We start from the raw sequence: 19,205 nt of genomic DNA on the forward strand, positions 1-19,205 counted from the left end.
GCCATGGTGTCAGTACAAATCTATAGAATGTTTCCCTGCTAGTCTTTGCTTATTGAAATCTTGGAAGGTCATCTTGGAAGGCTCTACTTTTTCCAGGAAGCCATCTTTGCTAATTCTAATAGAAACTGTTCTGCCTCATTTACAATTGTTTCTCTCTCAAGGCTAGAGTAAGATCTTCAGAGGACCATGGCTCTGAAAAGGTTTTGGTATTCTTCCATTATTCAAAATGTAAACAATTCTAAAATATAAAATATGTGTACAAAGGTCTAACCAGTTCTACCCACCCCCTCCATAATTGCTTGACAGGAGATTTTTTGGGGGGGGAGAGGAGCAGAGGGAGAGAGAGAGAGAATCTTAAGCAGGCTCCATGCCCAGCACAGAGCCTGATGTGGGGCTCAGTCTCACGACCCTGAGTTCATGACCTGAGCTGAAATCAAGAGTTGGACACTTAACTGACTGAGCCACCCAGGTGCCCCAACAGGTGATTTTTAAAACATATATAAAGTTCTTTCAAAAATTATTTTGGTCCCCCTGATTTGGTGGTATTCAAGGTGATGCTAAGGCTGTCTATTGGATTATCCACCTGTTTCCTTCACTAGAAGAAATGCATTATGAGACTGGGGACTTGGGCTGATTAACCACTGTATCTCTGAAGCCTAGAATAGCATCCACATACAATTGGTGTTCAATTTGTTCAACTAATGAATAAAAGGGAAATCTTCTGGCTGTCTTCAAATATATTAAGAACTTCATGTGGGGGATGTGTAGGTGGGGATACCAGTTTAGGTTTTCTCCTGTGCTTAAGACAAGGACCTATGCATGGGCACTACTGGGACTGAACATTAGAATTCTGTGACATTTAGAGTTGGTCAACATTACCCTTTTGTGGCCTTGTGAAGTAATAACCTCCCCATCAGAGGAAGTACTCAGATTAAAGGAGCATCTATCAGGGAATTCCTTCTTCTAGAAAGGAGTTGGAAGAGATGCCTGTAGAATGATGACCCCCCAGTGACGTCTATGTCCTAATCCCTAGAACCTTTGAGTGTTATCTTACAGGGTAGAAGGCATTTTATACATGTGATGAAAGTAAGGACCTTAAAATGGGGAGATTATTCTGGATTACGGGGGTCGGGGGGAACAATCTATGTGTCCTTAAAATCAGACGTTTCCTGGCTGACATCGCAGTCAAAGGATGATATGAAGAACAGTCAGAGAGGTGCAACGTTCCTGGCTTTGAAGAAGGAGGAAGTGGGCCACAAACCAAGGAATACGTTTAGCCTCTAAAAGGTAGAAAAGGCAAGAAAAGAGTCCCCTGCCCCCACCACACAGAGCCTCCAAAAAGGAACACAGCCTGGCTATCACTTTGATTTTTATGACTTGTGTTGAGCTTTTGTTTTTTTTTTTTTTTTTTAAGATTTTATTTATTTGAGACAGAGAGAATGAGAGACAGAGAGCATGAGAGGGAGGAGGGTCAGAGGGAGAAGCAGACTCCCTGCCAAGCAGGGAGCCCGATGCGGGACTCGATCCATGGACTCCAGGATCATGACCTGAGCCGAAGGCAGTCGCTTAACCAACTGAGCCACCCAGGCGCCCTTGTGTTGAGTTTTTGACTTCTGTTGGAACTCTAATGTACAGAACTGTAAAATAATAAATTTGTGTTTTAATCCATCAAGTCTGTTGGAAAACTAATACAATAACCTTTAAGGTTGTTTTCCAGATCTAAGTTTCCATAACGCTGAGTTGTTGGAGGAGGGCCTGGATTAAAACCAGGAAAACAATTCCAAAGGTGAGGGTTTTTAAGCACGGTGGTGCTTTATCAGTAGATTGTGAAATCCCTATTTCCCATGGGCTTAAAGATCAGAATGGGTGAATGTGATCTGTCTGGAGCTCCATCTAAAGTTCTATTACCCAAGAGTTCTGGGGATAAGCTAGATGAATTCCTACTCCCCGGAGTCTATAAAAGGGCTCAGAAGTGAAAAAGTAGGCTTTCTATAAGATTGGGGCAAACTGCATTCATTCATTCGCCTATTCATTCATTCATTTATTCAAATGGCCTTTAAATGGAATTTCCCTTCTGAATGCTTTGGGTTTTAGGTGAAAATGTCCAAACTGAAGCATTAAAATCTCTATTTCCTATTTGGAATGAGATATAAAATTTCACATGAACATATATACACATAAGTAACACAGCCATTGATATTATGTTCAAATGAGCCTATCATTTGATTTTGAGTGATTGAGCAAGCCTGCTTATTTCCATACAAAGGTCTGTTACAATAGGAATCATTTTGATTATATCTTAAATTTAAGAAAACTCCCTTTGGCCTCAGGGGAGTGCAAGCCTTTGAGCCTGCAAATCAATTTTCACACAACCAGAACCCTCTCCAGGAATCTGTTCTGACTTGCCAACTAAGGTCCCCACAGAGAGGGAGAGAATAGCTGCAGATTCCACTTCAAACTCCCCCAGTCTGTGCTTTTCATGTGACACTGGCCTCTGGCTTCAAGGAAGTCAGCAAGCATGCCTTAAGCAGTTCCTGCTCTTTTTTGAACGGTTACATTTGTTTTGGAAAGTGCAATGTAAATTGATCTGGACTGTTGATAATTCCAGGAGGTACTCAGCCATATGTGATGTGAGGGATCTCTCTGAAACTTGTAAGTGGCATTTGGACTACAGAGTCTCCAGAGTCAGCCTCCCTTCCCCATGTGGCACAGTTAAGTTCTTGTCCATGTCTGTTTGAAGGGAGGTGGAGAGGGAGCGGATGTAGGTGGCAGCTAGTGTCATAATCACCTCCTTTGCACCCTCAACATTTCTCATCGGTCCTTGTGCACCAACCAGTTTAGTGGTACAGAATCTAGTTTTGCATCAGCGATGATGAGGCCACTTCACCTAGGAGCTGCTGCATCTGGGCTTGAAAATCTGTCAGCCAGGAGACATCATTATGATGGGCTGGATGTGGCTTTCAAATGACCAGTTACACTCCCTGGAATTCCTAGACCTTGGACATAAACCCCATTTCATCCAGAGGAAACTGAAGACCAGAGAACTACAGAGTCTTGTTTCAGGCCATCTTCTGACTTCTAGTCCTAGTCCAGTGTGCTTTATGCTTCATAGCACTGTGACCCAAACTGGTTTCAAATAGGGGTGAGGCTAAACATTTCATAAAGAGATCTAGCATCTTGGTTGAGAGTACAGCCTCTGGAGACCAGGATATCTGGGTGTAAATCCTGCCACTTACTGGCAGTGTGATCTTGGGTAAGTTACTAAACGGTGAATTTATCTAGCAAGTCAGAATTTGGCCTAACCCCTGGTAAGGGGACTCTGAGAAGGACTGGGGTAATTTTTAATTTCTTTTTTTTTTTTTTTAAAGGTTTTTTTTTTTTTTTTTTGAAAGAGAGAGAGTGAGAGACAGAGAGCATGAGGGTCAGAGGGAGAAGCAGACTCCCTGCCGAGCAGGGAGCCCGATGCGGGACTCGATCCAGGGACTCCAGGATCATGACCTGAGCCGAAGGCAGTCGCTTAACCAACTGAGCCACCCAGGCGCCCCGTAATTTTTAATTTCTTAACCAGCCCATCCGAGGGGAGTAGGGAAGGGTGGGTGGATGTGGTTCAGAGGAGCCAGAAATTGACTGAGACCCAGAAAAGCAAGAGGCGTGATATTTCTTGCTCACCAGAGTTCGCGGGCTGACATTCTTACCCGCTACACCACAAAACCACAAGAATTCTCATTTCTCCGCTATCCCAAAGGTTATTAGCCCCGTCTGACCATCAAACAATCATCCTTCTTGAGCCGGCTTAAGTTTCCAGGCCTTTTCCGTCCTGTTGTCTCCTGCCAGCTTTCCAGTCCGAAGGCTGGATCTGCCACGTTGCCAGGGCCAGAAGAGCCCACGGTGGCCGGACAAGCCTTGGCTCCGCGGGCTGCAGAGACGGAAGGCACGGAGACCGCGCCGGCCCCGAACTTCACCCCAGGCGAGGCTCTGCGGCCCAAGGGCGGGCGAAAAAGGAGGGCTCAGGGGACAGAAACCCGACGCTTCCGCCTCCTCCCCGCGGTGGGCAAGCCGCGATCCTGGGATGGATCGTCAGCACACCCAGCGCGCTGCGCACGTTTGGGAGCGAGGCGCCACGACACCAGCGACAGCCGGGACGGCAGAGCGGGCGACGGCGGCCGAGGAGGCCCAAACCCAAGGCTTCGGCAGATCAGGGTCCGCACTGACGGGTGTGCGCGTGCGCGCCTCCGTGTTGTCCGGGATCCAAAGCAGCGGAGCTGTGGGCGCGTCTGCGGCATGCACGGGCGCGGCGCCGAGCCCGATGGGGGTGGCGCTGGGCGCAGTCCCTGAGCCTGCGTGCGGTGCGAAGCCAGGCTGCGGGGCCCGGGTAGCCCGCGACGGCCGTGGGCGCGCGCGGCTCTCCAGCTCTGCATCCCAACTAGCCCACTAGTTCCAACTGCGAGCGCTCTGCGGACAAACGCGGGCGCGCGAGGTAGTGGCTGGGCACTCTGGGGACCGAGCAGAGCTGGCCAGACCGCCTCAAGCCCTGTGACTGGCCAAGGCCCTTCTGGCACGCGCTTCTTCTATTAGCGGGGCATAGTGATAGCACTCCCCCCACGGGAGTGTGGCGAGGGCTGCATGAAGAGCGAGAAGCAAAGAGGATGTCTTTCTACATCACCTGCAACTGGGAAGAGCAACCCCTGCATTCTTGTGGCAGCTCGTGTTGTTGGCGCTTCATCTCCCTCTTTGGAGGGTCAGCTTCTGGAAGGTTGTGTTGGGGACAGCTTTACTTTCCCAGAGGCCATTTACGAGATGTGCTCTGTTCTTTTAAGCTACACGTTTCAAAAACATTTCTTCCTAAGGCTGTATATTCCTTATAATGTATTATTTTCACTAATTACTGTGCTAGAGGAAAGGAAGGTAATCAAAGGTATATATATATATATATGAAGACTCTTCAGGAAAGTGTCGGCCAGAAGACAACTCACCAGCCAGCCAGCATTGTTGCATGAAGAACCATGGGAGCAAACATGAGACTCTTTTAGGGATCATGGTTGGATTTTCAGGCATTTCCTGTTAAATCATGGTAAAGAATATATATTTGTGAATAGAGGGGCCCATTTTATGTCTTAAAAACAAGCCCGATGGAGTACCTGGATATCATGTTTTAGGAAGTATGAGCCCATTGTGGTAGGCTGAAAATGCACCCACCCCCAAGATACCCACATGCCTGGAACCTGTGAATGTTACCTCATTTGGAAAAAAGTTTGCAGCTGTGATTAAATAAGGCTCTCCAAATGGAGAGGTTATCTTGGATTAGCTGAGTGGGCCCTAAATGCAATCACAGATGTCCTTAATTAGAGAGAGGCAAAGAGAGATTGGACACAGGAAAAAGAGAAGGTCATGGTTAGATGAAAGCAGAGATTGGAGTTTTATGGCCACAAGCCAAGGAATGTTGGCAGCCATCAGAAGCTGAATGGGATAAGGATGGGATTCTTCCTTCGAGCCTCCAGAAGGAGCAAGGTGCTTTGTGGACACCTTGATTTTTTTCTTTTTTAAAGATTTATGCATTTATTTTAGAGAGAGTGAGAGCGAGCAAGTGGGGGCAGGGGGAGGGGCAGAGGGAGAGAGAGAATCTCAAGCAGACTCCCCGTTGAATGCAAAGCCCATGGTGAGGTGGGACTGGATCCCAGAACCCTGGGATCATGACCTGAGCCAAAATCAAGATTCGGTTGCTTAACCGACTGAGCCATTCGATTCACTAGAACTAATTTTGGATTTCTGACCTCAAGAGCTGTGGTAGACTACATTTCCAGTGTTTTAAGCCACCAAGTTTGTGATAATTTGTTACTGTAGCCACAGGAAACTAATACTCATTATTGATTCAGAGAACTAATAGATCTCCAAGTCCATATAACATATGGACTGATACTACTAACAGATATCATTGATACTAGCTTTGTCCTATTTTCCCTCCGTGGAATATCTTGACTTTGTGGTTGATATAGAGAATGACTGGGTGACCTTGAGTAGGGTGGCTTTAGCCCACCTATGCAGGTGTTTTCATTTGGTGTTGGTTGCCAGGGATAGCAATATAAACCATAATGTACCTATCAAGGCCACGAGGTCAACATTAGCCTGTCAATGTCCATGTTGGCTTCAGAATGTTGAAGTTAATTGCTCACCGTGGCTCTCCATGCACTCTGAGAATTGGATAAGCCTCACAATCTCTGTGTGGTTATAAGGTGAGCCAAGTGAAAAGAAACAAAAAGGAAAAAAAAAAGAGAAAAACACTTGGCTGTTTATATTTAGCATTGTGAGCAAATTTATGTTGTACTAGGTTTATAAATCATAACCCATAAACAAATCCATGAAGTCAAAATTGATTCAGGAGCCCAGGCTCCAGTTCTAGCTCTCCTTTAGGCAATTTACTTACCCTTTCAGGAGAGATGAAATGGCATGAGACACAATAACAATACATATTATTTAACAAGCACAAGTATCAGAAGCTGGACTAAATGATATGCATATACAATCTTATTTCATCTTTGTAACAACCCATTGCAATACCTTATCTTCATTATATAGATGAAGAAATTGAGTTTCAGAAAAAATTAAGAAAACTTGCCCAAAGCTGCAAAATCAGTGGCTGAGCTGGGATTCGGACACAGAGATGTGTTATTCCCAAGTACATACGGTTAATCACCATTGAGTAGTTCATAAGTGTAGAGAGAGTGGAAAGGTGCATCATTATGCATTATAAGTTAGTCTTTATTGATGTCATTATGATTTTAATTTCAGAGCATCAAATGTCCACACAAACTCTAGATTCTGTTCCTCCTAGACTCAGTGTTGGATGTCCTTACTCTGAGTGGCCCCAGTAAACCAGTGAGGAGGATTTCTGGGAGTCAGGGCCTTGATAGTATATGTATTTTGGGAAAACAATCTCAAATCCCACTTATCAGTGAAGGTTTCTCTCCTCACTACTTAATGCAATGAACTCTTATGACCTGAAGATTGCTATAACCACAGCCCACAGGTTTGGAAACTAAGGAAGTTTCATTCACTATGATTATCCTAAATATGTTATAATTTCTTATTTAATTCTTCATTTAATGCAAGTTACCCAGGAATACATTTTAAAGTTTCTGAACATTTGAATTTATTTTAAGCTGCAAATCTTAACAGAGCTCTAAATGTGGATTTCCCTCCCAAAGTTTTACAGATCCAACTGCTAAAACCATTGGGTAACAGCTCTGAAAACATGAGTGAGGGGCAGGGATGATGTGACCATGACAGTGAGGAAGAGCCAGTATAACAATGTGGTCTGAAAATCACTACTGTGGCCAGTGGGAGCTCAATTCCACTGGGAATGTTCCAGATGTTTTCTAGAACTACTTGTTTGGAGGATGGGAACCTGCTTTGTGCCAGCGGTAAAGGTTTGCCCTTAGCAGGGGTGTGGGGAGCATAGGAAACAGCAATCATTCTCCCATATTTCTGGGCAGAACTTGAACAGGCCAGTGACCTTCCACTGCTTCAGCTTCTGAGAAGGCTCTGAGGCAGGACACCTACAGACGAAAGGATGCTCATTCCTGTATTTCACAAGTGTTGAATACCTGCAAATTTCAGGCATTGGAGATAGAATGTTGAATTAGACATGGTTCTTGTCCTTATGGGAATTAGAGTCTAGTGAGGTATCATGTGCCAGAGTTTATAGGCAAGGAAGTGAGTTGAGTGTGTAGGGACCAAAAAGTTGTTCAATATTCAATCTAACTGGAACATAGAGGGTGAGGGGCAAGACTAAATAACTAGGGGTCAGGTAATAGAACACTTGTTAAGAAGCTTGGGCTCCATTTTGAGGGCAGTCGTGTTTTTAAGCAGAGAGTGACATCATCATATTTGTATTTTGAAAAGAAACAAGCATTTTGGAGTAGGACATAACTAGAGGTAGGAGGATCTTGCAACAGTGCAGTGAGAAACAGGGGGCTCACAGTAGCCTTTTGGCAATAGTGGTGGTGGATGGGGAAGGTATTTAAGAGGAAATTGTTTATCAGTTGGATGTGGAGAGTAAGAGAGTAAGCTAAAGGGTTTTAGTTTGGTTTCTGGCAGCAGGGTAGATTGTAAAACTATTGCTCAAGTTATAGAAAATGTAAGGTGGAATAGGTTTGGGGTGATTTGAATTTGGGCCTCTCTCATGGCTATGATTATCACCTGGGTGTTGAAAAATGGATGGACTCTCACACTGAGAGGACTTAAAACAAGAAAAGAAAGGAACCCGGACAGAGTTCTGCTGCCCACTGATGTTTAGGACGTGGGCAGAGGAAGAGAATGCTGCCAGGAAGTGACACGGGGGTCTAAGAGTCTGTTGGAGCAGTTGACAAGCAGGACATTGGTGATCTTTGCGAGCAGTTTCCGTAGAGTGGTAGTAGCCAGATTTCATCAAGTTGAATGGTTAATGGGTGTTGATAAAGTAGCGTCTGCTGGTGTGGACATTGCTTCCAGGAGGTTTGTCTTTATATCAATTCCTTAGAGCTGCTCTATCCAGAAGTTTTCTGTCAGTTTCTTAGAGCAAAACAAACCAGGTGGCTTAAAACAACAGAAATATATTCTCACAGTTCTGGAGGATACAGGTCTGAGATCAAGGTATCTGTAGAGCTGGGCTCCATCTGAGGTTTTGAGTAGAATCCTTTCTTGCTTCTTCCTAGTTTTTGGCAGTGGCTGTCAATTCTTGGTGTTCCCTTGCCGGTAGACACATCACTCCAATCTCTTTGTCCATCATCATATGGCATTCTCTTGGTGTGTTTCTTTCTTTTCTTTTCTTTTCTTTTTTTAAGATTTTATTTATTTATTTGATAGAGAGAGAGAGCACAAGCAGGGGGAGCAGCAGAGGGAGAGGGAGAAGCAGGCTCTCTGCTGAGCAGGAGCTCGATTCCAGGACCTTGGGATCATGACCTAAGCCAAAGGCAGACGCTTAACTGACTGAGCCACCCAGGCGCCCCCTCTTGGTGTGTTTCTGTCTTTACATGGCACTTTCTTCTTATAAGGACACCAGTCCTATTGGATTAAGATCCACCTAGTGACATCTTCTCAACTTGGCTACATTTACAAAGACCCTATTTCAAATAAGGGCACATTCTCAGATACCAGGGATTAGGACATCAACATATCTTTTTGGGGGACACAGTCCAATCCATAGCAGTCTTTCAAGGGGAGGCTGGGAAGAGCATCCTTAAAGTAAAAGTATAGACTAGAGAATACCAGGAAATGAACTGAAGACAAATTTCCCTACATAACAATGCCAGTCTTTTTTTTTTAATTTTTAATTTTTTAAAATTTATTTTGAGAGAAGAAGAGAGAGAGGGTTGGGGGACAGAGGGAGAGGGAGAGAGAGAATTCCAAGCAGGCTCCACACCCAGTGCATAGCCCGATGTGGGGTTCGATCTCATGACCCTGAGATCATGACCTGAGCCTAAATCAAGAGTCAGTCGTTTTACTGACTGAGCCACCCAGGCGCCCCAACAATGGCCAGTCTTGAACAGAAAGGTGGAATTTCAGTTCAGAGTTTACTAGCCAACCCTTCTTTCTGTGTCACATCAGGCCTCCCAACCCAGACAGCCATCATTGCTGGTCAGATCTTTGTTTCACTTCTAAAGAGTTGACAGACAATTTTGTGTTCTAAGACTGACAGGTTTGTCCAGAGCAAGTCCATTGCTGGCTTTCCCTAGAATATGAGAATACTGTGTTCCTACCTTTTCCTGGTCAAACACATAGACACTATGCCTTGAGAAGCATAAGTTTTAAAAAAGTGTGAGAGAACTATAAGAAATATAGCATTTTTGTTGTTTCCCATGCACATTTTCAAATTGGAAATTGCCTTGCATCTTGCTATAACTTGGAAGTGCACACTTCCATACAGGGAGGTCACTGCAAAAGTGAAGGGATGGCGGATTAGTTTCTGGCCCACCCTCTCTGGCACCTTCTTCTGATTCTCCCACCCTCCCCAGTGTTCCTCACTTTCAGGCTGCTCATGGCCTGCAAACAAGGTACATCTGTACATACTTTATTAGGACGCCAGGAGCTGTGATGGTAATCAGGGCACCAAAGATGAATAAGCCAAGTTTTATCTTAGGGAGGGCAATGTGATAAGCCCTAAGGATATCCCACAGTTACCCACTAGGTTATCTTGGAGAAGAGGAGATGATGAGTATGCCTGGGGCCCCGGGGACTGGAGAAGGAAGCTCCTTATTCTCTGGGTCAGGGTATTCTCTTGAAATACACTTGATTCAGAAAATGAGCCCCTTGGTTGGTACTGAACCCCTTAGCTGCTAAAACATCGAGAGGTACCTGATTGTGAGCAAGACCTTTTGGAAATTGTCATGGATGGAATTATGTCTCCTCAAAAATTCGTATATTGAAATCCTAATCTCTAGTGCCTCAGAATGTGACTGTATTTGGAAACAGGGCCTTTGGAGAGATAATTAAGTTTAAATGAGGCCTTTAGAGTGGGCCTTAATCCGATATGACTGGTATCCTTTTAGAAGAGATTAGAATCCACAGAGAGCCTCCAGGGATGTGTGTCTACAGAGGAAAGACCACGTGAGAACACAGCAAGAAGGTGGCCATCTGCAAGGCAAGGAGAGAGGTCTCAGAAGAAACCTAACCTGCCGACACCTTGATCTTCTAAACTCCAGAACTGTGAGAAAATATATTTATATCATGTAGTCATGTAGTTTGTGGCATTTTGTTAGGGCAGTTCTACCAAACTAATATGAGAATGGGCACTATTAAATCTCCTGGTTTCTCTATACTGTGACCCATCATCTGGTCGTAGCATCCTATGGAGAGCTGATAAGGGGCTCTAAGCTGGGTGTGGTAGAGAAAAGCAAGTAACGTTGAGCAGACTTACCTCTTCTTCCCCAGTGTGTTTAAGGAGTTGCTTTCTGCCACCTGGGCTTATGTTACACTTCATCCAGTTAACATCTTTGCCACTTTAAAAATACAGGGTTAGGGGAGGGAGGCTAACTCCGTTTTAAGTGCTGATTTCCAAGTACAATGAACTCATGAGATGTTCCCTTTTCAGATTCATCCAGGGAAGCAAATCTTCTACATTTGAGATGATAATAGTGAATCAGAAGCAAGCTGTTTCATGGCACATGAAGCACGGACATCACTCCACCAACTGATATTCTTATCTATTTATTTATTTATTTGAGAGAGAGAGAGAGAGAGAGAGAGAGAGAGAACAAGCAGGGGGAGTGACAGGCAGAGGGAGAGGGAGAAGCAGACTCCCCACTGAGCAGGGAGCCCAATACAGGGCTCCATCCCAGGACCCTGAGATCATGACCTGAGCTGAAGGCAGACGTTTAACTGACTGAACCACCCAGGTGCCCCACCAACTGAAATTCTAATAACTTAAATGTGGTGGTAGGAAGAAATTAAAAGTGTATATGCACATGTGTGGAATTTACCTGGGAATGATGAGGCACAGGAAGAGAAGGATGAAAAATAAATCACCTATTTGTTTTTGTTTTATTTTGTTTCATTTTTTTTAGAAGGGGCGTAAAAATTCTCCTGTCCATCTGTGGCAGACAACCTTACGGAGTAATCCATCCTTGGATTTCTCCCTCATGAGCAGTCTTTCTTCATCTCCTGTCTGCATTTCCATACTTCTCACTCGCTCATATAGTTAATGTTTGTCCCCCACCCAAGCCTATTTTGAATATATTTCCTTGAAAAACTATATAATATTTATTTTGTATACATTTTAAAATTTTATGTAAAGGATATTGTGCTATAAATCTCATTCTGCTTTCATAAAATGTTAGGTCTTCAGGACCCATTCATGTTACTTTATATGACATGCTTCTGATCGGCGCATGTTACTCTATCGCATTCCCATACCATAGCTCATCTTTTCCTGTACTCATACTTACTTAGGTTATTCCCAACTGTTCCTGCTTCTATGAACTTTTACGTGGTTTCTTATGAATCTGCCCTGTAGTGGTGTTTTTTTGGTTTTTTGGCGGGAGGTGGTTTGGTATATATGTCCTAGAGTAGATGTCAGAGGTTTCGGGCTTATTTATTTCATTTCAGTAAGTAATGCTGGATTGTTCTCAGGAATGGTTGTACAAGTGTAATTTCTAATATGGTAAATATTAGTAGTAGATATAAGCTACATAAACGAAGTTCCTTAGGTTCTTTGATACTTTTTAAGAGTCTGAAGCGTTCCTGAGACCCTACATTTTGAGAGCCAATGATTTAGTCTACAAAAGTATTGGTAAAAATCATCAGTTATCAAATCTATATTAAGTTCATGTTTCCAGGGGTGCCTGGGTGGCTCAGTTGGCTAAGCATCTGGCTTCAGCTCATGTTGTGATCTTGGGGTCCTGAGATAGAGCCCCTGCACCGGGCTTCCCTGCTCAGTGGGGAGCATGCTTCTCCCTCTGCCTCTGCGACATTCCTCCTGTTTGTGCTCTCTCTCAAATAAATAAATAAATAAATAAAATAAAATCTTAAAAAAAAAAAGTTCATGTTTCCAGTGAGGTATTGTCTTATCTTCAAGTGTTCACCTATTAGTAGGCACGTTACCTACTTTTTTTCACCATTTGGAAGAAAAGCAAATTAGCTTCCAAGTGTGAAAGGTCTCTTTTATCCTTCTAGGCTGAGTTGAAAGGAGGGAGGTACTTCAGAGGACAAGGAAAGCAGGCTCGGTGAGTGTGGAAGAACAGGAAGTGCGGCAAGCCCCATCCCAGGAGCACAGTGTGAGGGCGGTGCTGAGGCCCCAACTGTCAGAACTTCCAGAGGCAAGCTGGGGAGGTTTCTGCTCATTCCGGGCCAGGACCAGGGGCCACCGTCGGGACTAGGGCTTTTGGTGCTGAGTGAAGACATTCAGGATATTAACCATAACAGGTCGTTTTCTAGTCAAAGGTGGTGTCCCCAGCCTGACTGGTGAGTAACTAGGAAGCCCTCTGTTTCAGTGTGTGGTCCCTTTAAGCAGCTGCTGTGTAACTGTTCCAGTAACTGAACTGGGGTCCATTTTCAGATGTCCCAGGCTCACCCAGGGAACCTGTCCTTCCCTAAATGGCCAGAGAAATAATAAACCAAAACGATAGATCCATATGCAGTCACTCTGTGTGATGTGTGTCAGTGCATGTGTCTAAAATTCAACAAACACACATATGTTCACCATACAGAATAAACAACCTTTATATATATGTATATATATGTATATATATATTTTGTTATATTTGTTTTTATGGGTTTTTTTTTTAAAGATTTTATTTATTTATTTGAGAGAGAGTGAGAGAGAGCATGAGAGAGGAGAGGGTCAGAGGGAGAAGCAGACTCCCCACTGAGCGGGGACCCCGATGGGGGACTCGATCCTGGGACTCCAGGATCACGACCTGAGCTGAAGGCAGTTGCTTAACCAACTGAGCCACCCAGGCGCCCTGTTTTTATGTTTTTAAACATTTTATGTTTTTAAGTTTTTATTTAATTTTAATTTAATTTTTTTCTTTTTTTCTTTCTTTCTTTCTTTCTTTTTTTTTTTTTTAGAAATCATTGGAGATAAGGCAAAGCAAAAATCACCTTTAATATTACCTCCAGGCTCAATCCCCCTGTCTCCCTCCCTTGGGCCCTGCTCCAGGCAATTACTATTCTGAGTGTGTTGTGTATGATTTCAGTCGTTTAGTCTAGTTAACATCTGTCAGCACATAGTTACAAATTTTTTTCTTGTGATGGGAACTTTTAAGATTTACTCTTAGCAACTTTCAAGTATGCAATACAGTATTATTAACTATAGTCACCATGCTATATGTTATATTCCCAGGATTATTTATTTTGTAACCAGAAGTTTGTACATTTTGACCTTCTTTAAAATTTTGCCCACTTCCCATCCGTACCTCTGGCCATCACCAATCTGTTCTCTGGATCTATGAACTTGTTTTTTTGTTGTTGTTTGTTTATTGTGATTCCCACATTTAAGTGAGATCATAAGGTATTTGTCTTTCTCTGCATTGTTTTCTTGTTTTCTTTATTATTCATTTATTATTTCTTTATTATTTCATGTTTTCTTTATTATTCATTCACCGGTGGACACTTAGGTTGTTTCCATATATTGACTATTGTAAATAATGCTGCAGTGAAATGGCCGTATAACTTTTAAAGTTAGTGTTTTCATTTCCTGATTGGTACATAGGCCCTCATGTGGCAGTTTTTAATGTATACAAATATGTATAGTCTTTCAGGACCCTGAAGGTAAGCCCCACTGGCTACCAGAGCCGGGCAATCTAGAGGTGTCCCCTGGGCAACAGTCACAAAAATTGGGGTGCCTAGATGAGGGTGCCAGCTCCTGTCTGGGAATACTGGCAACCCAGAATGAGGTAGAGGGAGAGCACACAGCTAGCATCCACTGGCATCCAATCCTAGAGAATACTCCAGCAGCCCTTAGTGTGCCAAACCAGTAGCCTGCCTCTCAGGCTGAAGCTCCAGGACCAGCTAATAGGCCTCTTCCACAGAAAGACTGGGGGGTGTTTCAGTCTGCTGTCTGTGACATGCCCTGTGGGTGGTGCTGGCCAAGAACCAGCTCTCTGATTGTTGCAGTCCCATCCCACGAGACCCAGGAAAGTGAACCCCACTGGCCCCCAGAGCCAGGCAAGCAAGCAGCGTCCCCTGAGTGGCAGCCATAAAAACTGGGGCATCGGCCGAGTGTAAAAGCTCCCCTCTGGGAGATCCTGGTGCTCTGGTGGCAGAGTACAAAGACAGTGCCCACCTTCCAAGGTCTCTGGGGAGGATGACTGAGGGCCTTCAGATGTGTGTTTGACTAGAAGCCTGCTCCTCAAGTCACGCCTGTAAAGATAAGTTAATGGCCTTCTTCACAGAGAGCCTGGGCTCCTCAGTCTGTTGCGTCCCTGCTCTGCCCCATAGAGGGGGGTGCAAGCTGGATGAAAACTCTTTCTCCGTTGGTTAGATTCCAGTGGGACTCAGGAGCATAAGCCCTGTCAGCTGCAAAATCAGGTCACCAGATGGGGGTACAAGCTCCACTCCAGGAGTTACCAGAGGGCTGGAGGGAGGCAAAGGGGAGTGCAAAGATGGCACCCACAGGCCCTCTGTGTTTGGAGAGAATTTCCGCAGATCCCTAGATGTGCGTTAATGTAGATGCCAGGCCCTCAGGCCAGTGCTTTAACGTGAGAAAATAAGTCTCTTTCACAGAAAATCTGGGTAGATACTTTTCAGTTGGCTGCCTCTGTGCTCAGTCCTGGGGTAGGTGCATTTGCATGTGAATCCTTTAAGAACAACTTCTCAGTTCACCAGAGTCTTGTGAGTCTTGTGGCTGCAAGCCCCATTAGATATTTTGGGGGCTCATTTCTAAGATGCAGGTAAAAGGGTGCCTGCCACATGTGGGGTCAAAACCCTGCACTCCTCGGAGAGAAGCTCAGGGTTTTGAGTTCCCTCCTGATTGTGGGTTGCCACACCTCTGGTGGGGTTCACAGTGAGACAGTGTCCGCCTCTCCTACCACTCTGATGTGGGTTTTTTTCATTCACTTTATGTGGAGGAGTTGCTCAGCTAGTTTTTAGCCTCCCCTTTCCCGCCCCTGGAAATTGTTCCATATGCAGCTGTAGATTCAGTGTGTATTTGGTTTCCCTAGAGACTCCTTCTTAAATAGGTTTTTAGCCAGTTCTTTCAGCTGTACTTAATTCCCTCTTACTGTGCAGGAACCGTGTTCATGTTGTGGTAAGTGCAGGAGAGGGCAAGTGGTCTATAATCCTATGATTTGCTTTTTTTCTTCACAAGGACTTTTTAGGTTGTTTTTGTTTTTGTTTTCCTCTTAAGTGAGCCAGGAAGACTAAGACTAGAATGAGCTAAAGTTAGGCATTTCCTTTCTTCCATGTTGATGAGGCTCTGGTAAAATACTTTTCCTTCAGAGCAGGCCTTTGTTGAGGGGAACAGAATGTGATGAGCATATTTTATAATGGTCCTTTTCCCCATCTCTTGCTGGAAGCATGAGCGGCCTTTTCTCTGATCTTCACCCTGAGAAGCTGGTGGTGTTCCTTAAGGTCCCCCTCTTGGGCCATGTCCCATGGAGATTTTATCTCAAAGCTAGTGCATGGTTCAGCCTTCTGCAATTAGTCAATTACTCTCTACATGTTTCTACCAGTTGCTGGCTCCAGAGATAAATTGTGATTCTCTGTATTCACCCAACTCTTCCGTTTTTGGGGAGACAATTGGCCTTGTGACCTGAATTCTCTGATGGATCTAAGAAGAGTTGTAGATTTTCAGTTTAATCAGTTTTTTTTTCTCTTTATGAGGATGGGAGTCTTAATCTCCAATTATTTTTACATGTTACACCAGAGCAGTTTTTAAAATAGATTCTTTGAGAGAATTTTACATAGGCCATCATGTAGTTTGTGAATAGAGTTCTATTTCTTTCTTTTCTCTTTGCTTTTTGTTTGTCTTGCCTATTGCAAGACAAAACCTCCAGTACAATATTGTATACACGTGGTGAGTAAGGACAGCCTGCATTGTTGCCAATCTTAGGAAGAAAGCATTTGGTCTTTTGCACTTAAGTCTGATATTTGCTGCAGGTTTTTCATAGATATCCTTCATCAGGTGGAAGAACTTACCCTATTTTCTTGGCTTGCTAAGAGTTTTTATCAATTGATGTTGAAATTTGTTAAATGCATCTGTATCTATTGAGATTATCATAGGGCTTTTTTTTTCCTTTAATCTTTTGAGATGACAAATTACATCATTTTATTTCCAAATGATGAATCAAACTTCCTTTCTTGGAATAAACCCACTAGATTATTATCAGTTTCCTGGGGTTATCATAGGAAAGTACCACAAACTGGGTGACTTAGAACAACAGAAATCTACTGTCTCAGAACTCTCAAGGATAGAAGTCTGAAATCAAGGTGTCAGCAGGGCCATGCTTTATTTGCAATCTGTGGGTGAAGGATCATTCTTTGCCTCCTCCAGCTTCTGGGAGCTCCAGATGTTCCTTGGTTTGTAGCAGCCATGATTCCATTCTGTACCTCCATCTTCAGGCATTTTCCCTGTCTCTTCACACTGTCTTCCCTCTATATGTGTATCTGTCTCTGTGACCGAATTTCCCTTTTTCATAAGGACTGCAGTCATATTGGATTAGGGCCCACCCTTTGACATTATCTTAATTTAGTTAACTCTGCAGGGAACTTAAGCTATGGTCTGAACGTTTGTGTCCCTCTCCCCCCAATCCATGTGTTGAAATCCTAACCACCAATGGTGAGGGTATTAGTAGGTGGAGCCTTTGGGAGGTGCTTAAGCATGCAGGTGGAGCCCTCACAAATGGGATCAGTGCTGTATAAAAGAGAGCCCAGAGAGATCCTTAGCCCCTTCCACTATGTGAGGACATGATGAGAATGGACCACCTGTGAACCAGGAAGATGACCCTCACCAAAACCACCATGCTGGTGCCTTGATCTTGGACTTCCCAGCCTTCAAAACTGTGAGAAATAAATTTGTTGTTTATGGGCTACCTAGTCTGTGGTATTTTATTAGAGCAGCCTGAACAGACTAAGACCGCTTATTTTGAAATAAGGTCACATTCTGTGGTACTAGGGGTTAGGACATCAATGTATCTTCTTTTGTGTGAAGATGCAATTCAACCCATAAAAGTCATGATGTGTAATCATTTTAAATATTGGTAGATTTGAGTTTGAGTATTTTGCTAAGGATTTTTGTATTCATGTTTATAAAGGATTTTAATTTGTACTGTTTTTTTTTTCTTGTAATGACTTTGGTTTTGGTGTCATAATGTGGTTTCATAAAATATTTTGGGAAGAGTTCCTCTTTTTTTTTTCTGACTGCTTTTACGATTTCCTCTTTGTCTTTTGTTTTCTGCATATTCATTATAAATCTAAGTGTGGTTTTTTAATTTACCTTGTTTGAGATTTATTGGTTTTCTTGCCTTTGTGAAAAATTCATAGCCATCGTCTTTTCACATGTTGCTTTTGTCCTATTTCTCCCTCTCTCCCTCTCCCTCCCTCCTTCCCTCTCTCCCTCCTTCTCGCTCTCTATCTCTCTCTTGTTCTCTCTCTCGTTCTCTCTCTCCCCCTCCCTCCCTCTTTCTGTCTCTCTCCTTCTCATTCTCTCATCCTTCCTCTCCCTCTCTCCCCCTCTCCCATCAGGACTCAATTGAAATTTTGCCAGATCTTCTCACTTTGTTTACTTGATCTCTTAAGCTCTTTTATGGATATTCTGTTTTCCTGCTTCCCCATGCTGTATTTTGGGTAATTTCTATTACTATTATTTTCCCTCTCAGCAGCGTCCTATCTGCTGCCAAATTTGTCCATTGAATTTTTTTTAAAGATTTTATTTGTCAGAAAGAGAGAGTGAGCACAAGCAGGGGGAGCAGCAGGCAGAGAGAGAAGCAACAGAATGAGAAGCAGTCTTCCCACCAAACAAGGAGCCCAATGTGGGACTGGATCCTAGCACCCTGGGATCATGACGGGAGCCGAAGGCAGATGCTTAACCGACTGAGCCACCCAGGCATCCCTGCCCATTGAATTTTTAAGTTTCATTAGGACTTCCCCCACTTTAGAGATTTTATTTGGTTCTATTTCAAATTTCTGTGTCACTTCCCATAGTTTCTCTCCATATAGTTATTTTATTTTATTTTTTTTAAAGATTTTATTTATTTATTTGACAGAGAAAGACACAGCGAGAGAGGGAACACAAACAGGGGGAGTGGGAAAGGGAGAAGCAGGCTCCCCGCTGAGCAGGGAGCCCGATGCGGGTCTCAATCCCAGGACCCTGGGATCATGACCTGAGCCAAAGGCAGACGCTTAACGACTGAGCCACCCAGGCGCCCTTCCATATAGTTATTTTAAAGCATGTTTTTCTTCATACATAATAAACATGTTTATTTTCTTTTAAAGAAATCTATAGTGGGTATTTTCGGTAGTCTTTTATTTGTAATGGTTCTTATAATTTTTGTTTCTTTTGTATAGTACTTCTTTCCTTTGATAAATAATTTTTGGGGGTTCCTTGAGGCCTAGGATGAAGGAATTTTTCTTTGGAGAGGATTCATATTTGCTTTTACCTGTAGCACTACCAATTCTGAACCATTTTGAACTGACAATGCTTGAGATTTCTTGGACAACTCTGGTGATGCCAATTTGGGTCATTCTGCTAGAAACCGCCCTCCTTCCCGTCATTCTGTCTCTCATTCTGTCTCTCA

At 43.6% G+C, this 19,205-nt stretch overlaps 1 protein-coding gene across 1 annotated transcript in view; it reads left to right on the forward strand.

The window, feature by feature from the left end:
• Positions 1 to 19,205, forward strand: part of LOC118009101 (phospholipid-transporting ATPase IB-like) — a 217,108-nt gene that overhangs the window by 2,157 nt on the left and 195,746 nt on the right. The window contains exon 3 of the mRNA XM_035002919.1: positions 3,835 to 4,222. Within this exon, the coding sequence (XP_034858810.1) occupies positions 3,835 to 4,222 (388 nt within the window). The remainder of the gene's footprint in view (positions 1 to 3,834; positions 4,223 to 19,205) is intronic.

This window comes from Mirounga leonina, unplaced genomic scaffold (genome assembly GCF_011800145.1).
Source record: "Mirounga leonina isolate KUSES-001 unplaced genomic scaffold, KU_Mleo_1.0 Mir_127, whole genome shotgun sequence".
Taxonomy (NCBI): domain Eukaryota; kingdom Metazoa; phylum Chordata; class Mammalia; order Carnivora; family Phocidae; genus Mirounga; species Mirounga leonina.